Consider the following 11,996-nt stretch of genomic DNA (forward strand, 5'->3'; position numbering starts at 1 on the left):
ACACATCGTCACATTCCCTCCTTCGACCTAAAAACCTAGTCCAGTTGATTTTTCTATGTTTTTTCATGATTGAAGTGTGACACTCTTGGTCCTGGTGCTTTGTAATTCAAAACAGACATCTCAATTCATGAGGAAGCAGGATCGTCCTCAAATGCTTAAACTGTCTTAAAAAAAATATGAATATGAAGTTTCCAGTACAATTCACCTTCCACATAAAATAGAAGCCTTTCATCATTTAATTTGTTACATAATAAAACTAATACCTGCTGTCAGTGTTGGTCTTATTAGCCCAGTTCACTCAAGCACATTCTCCAGTAATTCTTCCTCTCTCTCTCCAGTGACAGCTACATTGTGCGAGTGAAAGCAGTGGTGATGACGCGGGACGACTCGAGTGGCGGCTGGCTGGCACAGGATGGGGGGGCTCTGAGCAGGGTGGGGGTGTGCCGCCTCCTGCCACCACAGCTGGCACCTTCACCGTCACCCAGCAGCTCCCAGTTCCTCATCCGTGGTGAACGTCTGCAGGACAAACAGGTAAAACACACACACAAACATCAACAAATGCACATTAAGATAATTTTATGACAGGAGATGGAACATTTGTCTATGTGCTGGATAAACAGGTGATCCTGGACTACCCACTGAGGAAGGATCTGGTTTACACCATAGCGACACCCACATTTCACCATTGGAAGGTGGATGACAGGAGATGTGGCCTGTCCTTCCAGAGTCCAGCTGACGCCAGAGCTTTTGACAGGGGGGTGCGGAAAGCAATCGAGGACCTGGCTGAAGGTATGCTATACTAGTTGGACACATTGTCAAATTATCTGTCTGTCATCGATAACGAAATCTCAGTGGACCAGATGCAGCCGGAAGATCTGGTTCACTGTTCATTGAAGTCGTTAAGTCAATTAAAATTAAATGTGTTAATTAAAAGGAATTGGAAACTGATTTATAGATGCAGCTTTAACCTAAACTGAGATTGATTTCAGTGGCATGATGTTCCTTTATCACTGTGATTTCTCCTTGACTTCTGCAAAGTTTCTCACGAAGTCAGTTCCCTGGTCAGTGTCAGCAGTCGAGCTCTGGGGTTTCCCTCACTAATACATACTCCAGGAATGTGCTGGTTCTTTGACTTAAAGGCTGTTCCTGTTTTCTTTGCTGTAGGTTCCACAACCTCCTCTACAGCACTCCAGAATGAGGGCGAGCTTGGCGATGATGACGTCTTTACTGTAAGCAGGTTTCTTACATTCATGTACTATCATGTCAGAATTATGAGTTGAACAGGTCCATTACTCCATTTACCTCTACAATGATTTCCAGACAACAAGGGACAGTAGTCATGATATTTCAGAGACAAATCTGAAGAAAATGTACTTACTAGAAAAAAAGGGTATTGGCATAAACTGTCACATGACAAAGTAGTTCATCTTCTGTCTGTGTGTTTCAGTCAAACCAAAAACAGTCATGTTAAAAACATAGGAAGGGCTGCATTGCTGGGGTTGCTTCAGTTTCTGGTGAGACAATTGAACGCCGTCCAGGAAGGCCGATTAACAGAACCTTGATTGTGAAGGCTTTTCAGATGTCAGAATTCTGCAGAATTTTGCAATACTATGGATAAACATTTTACATCTCTGGAAAGCTGTCCTCTGTTGCAACGATTATGACGTAAACAGAAGAAAAACACCTTGCTAAATTATGTTTCTTTCCAGCAAATCTAGGCCAGGTTCAATTTTATTGCTGGATGACCTGGCTCCACTCAAAAGAACAAGGAGGCAGCATTTTTTCACACAGGGCTGGAGTTGATCTACGCTTGTGTGAATGACGGTTTAAGCTGCAGTGAGGCTGAAAAACCCATTTGACTGGAGCCAGTCTGTCAGCACAGCAGGGTCATCCAGCAGCAAAGTTTACCTGTTCAACTTTTTCTGCAGTTACTTTGAGATTATATTGCTTTGCAACATGAACAGAGTATGTCTCCTGTTCATGTTGCTTTTGTTGTAGCAAAAGGCAAAAGATTTGCCCTGTGATACATTTCCAAAGTTGTAAAAACCTGTCTTTAAGTATTACAATGTGCGATGTCTTGACATTTAATAAGCTAAACCACCCCTTGAGCCAGACTTCCTGCATCAGATTTAATGCAACCTGCAACCTTAGACAACAAGCCCCCATAGGCCATGTGCTATTTTGACACATTTTCAGTCTGAATGCCTAATACAGATTCGTAGTACCTTGTTCAAAGTCTCCAGTCTGCATTACTGAAATGGAAAAACTACTAACTGCACTGTGGTTCCAGTACACACTGAACATCTACTCAGCAAAAATCCCAACAGAATCATCTACATCCAAAAACTCTTAAGACTGTTTCATCTATCTAGCAGAAAGTATTTCAGCCCCCCCATCCTTTGACAAATAAGTTCCCCAGTGCATCATGTGTACTTAACTAACTTAAGTTAGCATGGAGGGCCACTTCCCCCCACTCTGTTTCCCAGCTTAGTGCACGGCCAGTGATTTATGAGAGGAAGTGCCTCGTGGTTCATGTTCGACTCGAGCTGTCTGTAAAGGCCAAGACTAATAGGTGCTCTGCTGGGAGTGTACAGCCACCACAGAGACACACACAAACACATTGAGGGGGGGGGATAATGATGTCACAGGGTGGAGCAATCCCTGAAACGGAGCACAGGGTTTTAGAGAAAGTAGGGGCTTTCAGTGCAACAAATTTAAGGAAGTTTCTGGGTATTGTTGCTCAAAAGGTTGCATTATTTACATTTCAGTTTAAGTCTCATAAATGCTCAAAGTACAGCAGATAATGAGATAGCCTCCATATTTATGCCTTCTTTCAAACTACTGAATTCATTGCAGTTTTAACACAAATAGCTCACCCTGTTCAGTATACACACACCAGTGGCCCTGACACACCACAAACTAGCACCAGCAAAGCAATACTGAAGAAATATTTTTGCATTGCAACATGTCTGCTTTTAAAATTTGTACTGGAACACACCACAAAGATTAAACCTAACTGCCAGGGGACGTACACATGCATTCTGCACCTACATGTGAGTAATAATAACTATCCTGTAGTCTGTATTTGTAATCCAAAAACCACAGTGGAAAGGCATAACAAAATCCAGCCTACTATTTTACCTGAGTGTACATTTAAACAGTCTCATTATTTGTGCTGAAACGAGCACTGTTAAGTTTAGCATTGCACTGGTGTTGCCAGTACAAGATGTTCTGCCTGTGAAAAAATGAAAATTATATCTTTCAAAATTAGTGGGGGGGGGGGACTATAAATGAGGGAAATCACTGATTTGCCAGAGAGCGCTCTTCACTAAAGAACTGCCATTCGAGACAAAACCCACCTGACCCCAACAAAGATTCAGGTCAGGTTGGGAAACTTATATTCAAATGTACTTCAATAGGAAATTTTATTCTTTGATTGTGTGAGTCATCAGTTTCCATACATGCTGTGTTGTAAGTAATACACAGTGGCTGGGGGGGAGGGTGAAAGGGTGTGGGGAAAGGCGAGCGAACATGGATGAAATAAAGCTAAACCATAGCTTTTGGTCTCAGGTTGAGATCAGGTCTCCAGTTTGGTCGCATTAGCCAGGTTCCACTGGGTCAGCCACAGATTTAATATGTTTAGCTGCCAACTAGTGCAAACTGTGCTGGACACACCAGAAAAAGAACAGACAGTTTGTGTTTGTTTTGTTTGTACGTCTTTGTCTTAGCATTTCTGCTTCCTGTACAGAGCTGCATCTTGGAAAAGTCTCACTTGGTGCATAGAGCGTATAGTATGAGGTCTTTAAATCACAAAACATCCTGAGACCAAACACAACAGCATTAGACTCACTCTTTTTCTAAAAGGACTTCACCAAACCTAATCTTGAATGTGTCAACTTTTACAACTATGGTACTAGAATAACAAGTTAGTAATCCTGTGATACAGTAATAGATTCAGTCCTGTTCCTCTTAGCCTGTGTTTATGACCTTTCCTAAAGTTGGTGGCAGCACAGTTTGCGAGGCAGGCAGCTGTGGACAGCGGGAAATGCTGCAACAGATTTACAGCCTTTGGGGAGATGGGGGAGGACTGGGGGGAAGCTAGGATGGACATACTTCCTTAAATTATTCCTCATTCGCCAAACCTAAACTTAACTCAACCCTTCCTCTGTCCCTCCCTTCAGCACGTCTCCTCTCTCTGTCTCTATTTTGGCCCATTCACAACAGGGAGATTGAGAGCTATTGAAGCAATTCTGGGCTCATCCCAGAAAAGTTAGACAGGCCTGCTGAAGGATGAATCCTCCCGAGCTTTGAGTCGGGACATGTTTTGTGTCAGAAAATAACTTGAAATGCCCTCTGTCCAGCCTTGGACCAGAATATAGAAAGAGAGGATGTCCAGAAATATAAACTCTCCTCCATGCAGTACAAAGTCTGGTCTGTGTTTTGAATTAGTTGCAGCCGTGGAGGCCAGAGTTGGACCAGTTTTAAACCATATCTGCTCCTCCCCCCGTAATATCTTCTCCAGGGGGGCGGAGCCTGGAGCGGAGGCAGCATGTTATGTTATTTTTGGCTGGCTGCTCTGAGGGCTTTGTAGAAAAGCTGGGGGAAATTCTCTGCATGGCGGTATCCATGTGTGGAGCAGTATATAATAGGGATAGCTTCAGCAGACATACAGACAGACGCACACCAGGTCTGGGTCATATAACTTGGGCAAATAACTGATAGTGTCGATTTCACGCTCGTTGCAGTACCAGATTTTGTCATGTGGGGTGAAAAATGTGTCAGTTTCATACTGTCTGAGAATAAGATTGTTAGGACATTTAGGGGTGATATGGACGTCACTTAGCTTCTTATTAAACTTTGAACTTTTACTTAACCTGAGTAAATATACTGCAGATGCTGTGTGCAGCAAACAACTACTTGACTTATTTGACTACCAGTCCTTTCCACATGTCTGAACACTGGCATGACGTACTTCACCACAGTATTAACTAGAAATGTTATTAAAAAAAATTGGGCCACCACATGCAACATACCTGTGTATGCTGCTAACTGGATTTTAAACCTTATTTAACTTTTAAGCTTGATTATTACTACAGTGTTTTTCTATGTGACTGTTGCTGATGTTGTATGGCAGATGTTGTTATTAAAAGTCAAGCTCACACACAGTGACCCAAACGGAGATCAAGTGGCTCAAAAAAACAGAACCCCTGCTTCCTGTTTTCCCAATCAGAGCTGCGCTGAGGCTTCCTGTTTTTGTTTGTCCAATCGTGGTGTCTGCTTGCACTAACTGTTTGTTTGGGATATCCAATCAGAAAGCAGCCTTCAGCCCATATCCTGTGTTTGTTTGTCCCTTCAGAACACCACAGACAGCTCATCCAACTCCTCCCAGAAACTGGAGAGTTCTCTGCAGCCGCTTGAGTCCTCACCCCTTCCACAGAGACACAAGTGCATGCTGGGACATCGCCACGACCTCCACCACCCCTACTGGCACTCAGACCACTACTCCTTGGAGCAGGTGAGCCAAACAACATCTGGTTGTTTGACACAGGACATGGAGCTCCTTCCAAACAGACACTAAATGTCGTGATGAAACAACTGCAGACTATTAAATTCATTGTAAGAAGGTTTTCAGAATTTATTTACTTACCCTGAACATTCTTCTGAAAGTTATCATGATAAAGACTCTTTTTATTTATGTTTTGTATATTTTACTGCTCATCTGAGCAAACCTGGGTTGATTACTTACAGCGTTGTTTATGTATAATTCTATCTTCTCTTCAGCCATTGTCTCGGCTTTCTCGCCATGTTACTTTCCAGGAGGATGAGGAAATTGTCCGCATCAACCCTCGGGAGCGCAGCTGGGAGCGAGCCACCGAGCATCACCATGGACGTCAATCGACTCGCCCCTGGCACACAGGCTATGAGGACTATCGCCACGCTGCTGTGCGTGACAAGTTCATCCAAATGGACAACTCTGATTTCTACGCCCGCTTGGCCAAGACAGAGGCACAGAAGCACGATTACACCTACCCACTGGCACCAGCCCTGTCGCCCTCAGACTCTGATTCCGCCCTTGGACCCTTGACAAATAAGGGCCACAGGGGCTCATACCGCCACGGCATCTCCTCTGTAGTCTCCACCCAGCCCCATGCCTTCCCCCCAAGCTCTTCCCTGTCCACCAATGGTGGGAAAGGGAGGAAGGAGGATGGGATGGAGCGTGCTCAGTGTGAGCACTGCGGTGAGGCCTTTTACATCTCCAACAACCGGAGAGGGCGGTGCCAGGATGCTCCAGACCCTGTACAGGTGTGCATCCGGCGGGTCAGCTGCATGTGGCTGGCAGACACCATGCTCTATCACTGCATGTCAGACCCAGAAGGGGACTATTCAGACCCTTGCTCCTGTGATGGGGGTGAGGGCAGCGGAGGAGGTCGACTGGGCACACGCTGGTTAGCTCTGCTGGGCTTGTCTTTGGTAGCGCCCTGTCTCTGCCTCTACCCGCCTCTCCATGCTTGCCATCGGGTGGGGCTCACGTGCGGCTGGCGCGGGGGGCGCAAAACAAGGAAAGAGAAGGATGGGGAAATACACAGAGGGGACAAGTGGCTGCTCATTCTTTTGCCTTGGTTTCTCTGGGTTTCTCTACAAATTCCAGACACTGAAACAGGCCAAAAAAGAAAGGAAAAAAACTAAAGCGGTGCATTTTCTGAATGGCCTGGGAAGATAAGCTCCTCTTTAGAGTAGACAGTTCTCCCAGCTCTCCACGTGGCCATTTCATGCTCTGTTTTCAGTGAGAGAGCACTCTTTTTCAGGGGGCCTTTTTTTAACTAGCTGACCTATATGTCAGATATGCAGGTACTTTATAGTTAACACCGTGACTCAAATAGTTTGAACTGATTTTGGTATTACACGTGGCCATTTTGTTTATATTCTATTCCAGTATCAGGCCCACTCAGCTCAACTTCAGCTACAACAGAAATCAGACACTACACCTCTTTGTGTGCGTATGCAGGTATGTGTGGATGTTATATGCACATGTCTATGATGTGCGCTGAGGCCCCGGTGTTGTCTCTAATGCAGCTTAGCATAAAGCTCATGTATATAGTCTACATAGCTCTCTACCATTGACATCTACTTTGTTCACTGAAACAAATGTGGTACTCATCTTAATCTCCTTCTGAAATCCCAAAGATTCATGTGTTATCCTATTTATTTTCTTACTGAATTGTTCTACCAGCAAAAGGGTGCTGGGCTGTGATTTCCTCAGTGAAAGAGACAGTGCCTCATGCTACTATACTCTAGCATCAGTCTCCCGTCCTCCTTTTACGTTATTTCAAGCAGTGCCTAGAGTATCACCTAAATCCATCCAGTCAATTTTTTGGGTCATTTTACACAACATACACTTGAAGAGGGATGTGGCTCTGATTTCCTCTTTCTTTGCAGAACCTCATCCAACAATCCGTGTCAAGGACTGAAAAATCAGTCAACACTATCGTTCAAATTGGTGCCCGTTATGCCTTAAAATGTGGAGTCTGGGTCCTACAGTAACTTCACTCCTCTGAAGATGTCGCTTATAATGAAAAGCGTGAGCATTGTTATGGCTTCAAGCAATCAGCCTCAATATATGACCTAATAAACTTGGTTTAAGCTATTTTTGTAATGAAAAGGAACTCTTTAAAAGGTTCTATTGAAGTGTGCAACTCCAGTTTGCCTGCGATATACAATCACTTCCCCTCTTTAAACGTTCCTCTGGAGTCCACCAGTCACATGTGGAACAACAAAGTGCTCACCTCTGGTTCACTAAATGAAATGCCTGTCTAAACCTATCCAAAATATTTAGTCTCCTTCATAGAAAAAAAACTTAAGTACTTACGAAATACAGGCATTGAATTTCTTGCTGAGAATGACTGTAGATGAGAATATCATGTCTTTGTGTTAAAAATTAAGCTAACCTGGAGGCAGAAGGTCAGTACCCTCACTGAGCATATCCAATGGAAATAGGAAATAGAAGGAAACAGCTAGTCCGGCTATGTCCATAGATTTTTGTTAAAAATCAGCCTAGCATTACCTCTAAAGTTTACCGATTAATATGTTATATCTTGTTTGTTTAAGCCACACAAAAATCATGGTGTACTGTACAAGAGACAAGGTGTGGTTTTTACAGGGGTTATATACCAGGCAATTTCTTGGCTGGGCGCAGTGACTGGTTAGAAATTGTCCAAATGAGATACAAATAAGAAAAGACATGAAATGGTGAATTTCAGAGGTGTGGGGCTTTTTAAACCTTTGGACAGAGCCAGATTGTTTTTCCATTTCCAGTCTTTATACTAAGTTAATTGTCTATTGGCTGCTTGGTTCTTAATGAACTCTCAGCAAGAAAGCAAGCAGGAGTCTTTTCCAAAGTGTCAAACTATTCCTTTGAGGTCAAAATATTTCATTGTATATTGGAGCTTACCATGAGACCAATTGCTGATACCATATTTACAGGTGACTGGTGTGCCCTAGTGTTATCAGTCCATATTTTATCCTTCCATGTCATCACACCCACAGAGAGTAACATTGAAAGTTTATCAACTCGACTGAGAACAAAACCATTAAAGCCTGTTCATTCAGGATCATAGTGGGTGTGTAAATGTACAATCTAGGACACTGGAGACGTGTCCCACTGCAGCCGCCCAATCACACCCTCACACTGACAGCACAACACTAAATTGACCCCCACGTGGGTGCTTTATGCCTCGTCTAGGCGTGGTTGATGGCAGGATCGGGGATTTGACCGGGAGCACGATAAGCTTTTTGAGAATTTAAAATAAATAAATAAATAAATAAAGAGAAGCAGGACATCAGTAGGGTCCCACTGGAAAAGAATGGGAGTCTGTTAAACAGCTGAAATCTTGGAAACAAACACCCATCTTTGATTGTTTTGCCAAGGAAATGTCACTTACTGTAGTTGAAATACAGAATGGCTGAGGATGTCCTTTTTCCTTCCCTGGTTGTGTCTGTTTCATACGTCCTGTCCTGTGTGCCACTTTATATGTCCTTGGTGTGTGTGTGTGTGTGTGTGTGTGTGTGTGTGTCTACGCCACATCCCTTTCCCCTCTCCTGCCCCTGATCCAAAGCTACTGGGGTCAGCTGAATATGCCATCACATACTGACACCTCTACTTTATAATCAGATCATTTGATGTGATGTTTCATGGGGCCAATTAGATTGGAAAGTGTGTGTGTTAGTGTGTGTCGACGTTTAATCTTTTTTTCTTTGTCTTCGTCTACTGTTTAAATGTTTTCTCATGTCAGAGCCATTTACAAGTGCCTGAAAGCATCCTCTTTATCTCCTTGTGTATTTAAATTGAAAAAAAAAATAAACAAGACCCTGTAATGAATTAGACCCATTTTTTATGCTTAGTATTTTTATCTCTGTAAAAAAGAGCAAAAAGTATATTATATATATCAAGTATATGTTGTACATTTTTATTTCATTTTCATTTTTTAATGATGTACGATGTTGGGTCTCTTGCTTTTGAGAAGGAACAGGAAGTGTTTTGTAGATACTGAACGGTGGTCTGTGAGAAAACTAACATTAAATGTGTGTCTTACCTTCCGCCTCCAATAAAATGAGAAAACAGTGAAACCACACAAGTCTGCTGCTTAATTTTACTCTCAGATTGAAGGTACTTCCACACAAATATCTAGTGACCTAAGCAACCCCCCCCCCCCCAATTGGGGCCAACACACAACAACAAAAAACATGAAAATAAAAATGTAATGAATTATTTATAGTTATTTACAGTTGAAAAATTATGAGAACATTAAAAACAACAGACTGCACTAGCTAAATGCTAATGCATGCTAACATGCTCATATGTACAGTTTACCATGCTCGCCATCTTAATTAAGTGCATTACAATGCTAACATTTGCTAATACGTACTTGACACAAAGTACAGATTATGGAAACATCATTAGTTTTGCAGGTATTTGTTCATAAACCAAAGTGATGTAAAAATATCAAATGATTACCTCCTGGTGTCACCAGCATCTGTAGGATTCATCCTCTGTGGACCATTAAAGATAAACAAAGCAAAACAAATCTTAGAAATTTGTTGTTTTAAGTACAACAAATTGCATTTTTGCAAAGACAAATTAGGTCACTGTATAAAGTTCCTCATTCTGTATCTGAAAATGTTTACTGAATTTTGAACAAGGACAAGACTCATAAACATCAAATAATTTGAAGCCACATAAATTCCTACACATTCCAAAACAAATAAATCTTTAGAAATGAGATTGCTAGGGAGAAAGGATGTCAATCTTAACTTCAGGAGGGGATCCAGATGATAAAAAAAAAAAGAAGAAGAGAAAAAAGGCCCTCAAGGTCTGAAGTTTCTCATTATGCTTTAATAACTTCCACAGGTTTTTGCACAAAATTATTTGATTTAAAGTATTTAATGAAATAAAGCTCAGTACACCGTTTCATTCCCTTCAAGATGTCTCTCCCTGGCTGCCTCCATCCTCAGCAAGAACATGTGATAGCCATTGAGGACGTCGAGCTGTTTCACTCAGGATGTCTCTGGAAAAGCATGTGGGCGATAATGACGGAGCACGAGAGCGGGGAGGGGGAGGGAGAGAGAGAGAAAAGAGAAGAAATTAAGGTCCCTGAGGGCTTATGGGGGCCTGCTAAGCAGCTCAACGGCTGCAAACAGCATCACAGTCCACATGTGCAAACGTTTAAGATATCTGCTCGTGTAATGGGGTCAGTGTGGCCCCTCTCTGAGTGCACAAAGCAGAGGCACTCACTTCCCAGTGCAGTTTACAGAAATGGGTGGCTAGTCTTCGACCTGTGCTGCTGTCTCATGCTCAAAGACGGGCAGGAGTTTTACATTTTCCTCCTTACAGAGATTTTGTTCTATATCTGTGTTACTTGTGCAACATTTCAGCTAGTTGTCATTCCTGAATTGCCTGATTGATCTACACTGAACAGCAGTAAAGCTTACAAGGAACCTCATAATTATTTCAATGTCTTTTGTAAAGGACTCAGTTCAAACTCTGAATCTTAGGCCTGAGGAAGACATCCCTCTACTCCCACCCTGTGGGAGTAAAATATTTCATTTGGTAAAGGTTTGTGCAAATGCAATTTGAAAACCTGTGACCATAACTGGTTAAATCTTGTATTTAGCTGATAACAGAACAGAAAAGTACTCAATTACAAGCAAAGTCCTTTCACATCATGAAGCTCATTCAAAAATCAACTTAAATTTCTTACGTTACATAGCATTGTATTGTTGGGAAAATGCTTTGTTATAGTTAAGTTACACATTTATTATTCTCCTACCTTAACATGTATCAATAATTTTAAAGAGTTTAAAAAACTCAAATTCTAGATGGAGAGGGTTTTTCCACCTGATACAACACTTTCATGTTCCGGTTAAGATGATTGTCTAAAATGTTTTAAATAACCGAGAGAACAATCTCACCACATTAACCACTGAGTAGCTTTTCTGTGGCTTTTCATATGATCTTCCTGAGCAGATGATGCTCGCCTCGTTGTTGTCAAATTGTAAATGATCAAAGTTCTTTTTTTTTTTCCCCTAAAAGCAGAGAATGAAAGTTCATTCATGGCTGTTGTGCTCTGACCAAAATGTGTAAAATTCACTGTCAAGTTTCATGAAAAGCTGGCATTCGGTTCACATTGTTGAGAAAAGCAAAGTTTAGCTAACTTATGTTGACTGTACTGTAGAATCTGAAGCCACACCTGCCAGATAAATGAATTTAGTGGAGTTAAAACTACAATATTACACTCCAAAATGTAGTTGACGGAATGTTCAAAGGTTCAACTACAGTACCAGTCCCTCAAACATGTCCTTAGTCATGTATTACCTCTACTGAAAGTCAATAGGCTATGCTCAGATGTGGAGGAAAACAAACAGTGCATCAGAGGGAACAGTACAGGGTTAAGAGGGAAGTGACAAGCGTCAAGGGATTAAAATGGAATGAGATCGGAAGG

At 42.1% G+C, this 11,996-nt stretch overlaps 1 protein-coding gene across 1 annotated transcript; it reads left to right on the forward strand.

Moving 5' to 3' along the window:
- Positions 1-372: 372 nt before the first annotated feature.
- spred2b (sprouty related EVH1 domain containing 2b) lies at positions 373-7,252 on the forward strand. Its single transcript, XM_020601879.1, has 7 exons — positions 373-531; positions 621-789; positions 1,165-1,229; positions 5,357-5,515; positions 5,782-6,471; positions 6,935-7,006; positions 7,232-7,252. The coding sequence occupies exons 1-7, from the start codon at positions 373-375 to the stop codon at positions 7,250-7,252; spliced, it is 1,335 nt and encodes a 444-aa protein (XP_020457535.1).
- Positions 7,253-11,996: the final 4,744 nt, after the last annotated feature.

The sequence above is a fragment of the Monopterus albus genome, unplaced genomic scaffold (genome assembly GCF_001952655.1).
Source record: "Monopterus albus unplaced genomic scaffold, M_albus_1.0 scaffold52.1, whole genome shotgun sequence".
NCBI lineage: Eukaryota > Metazoa > Chordata > Actinopteri > Synbranchiformes > Synbranchidae > Monopterus > Monopterus albus.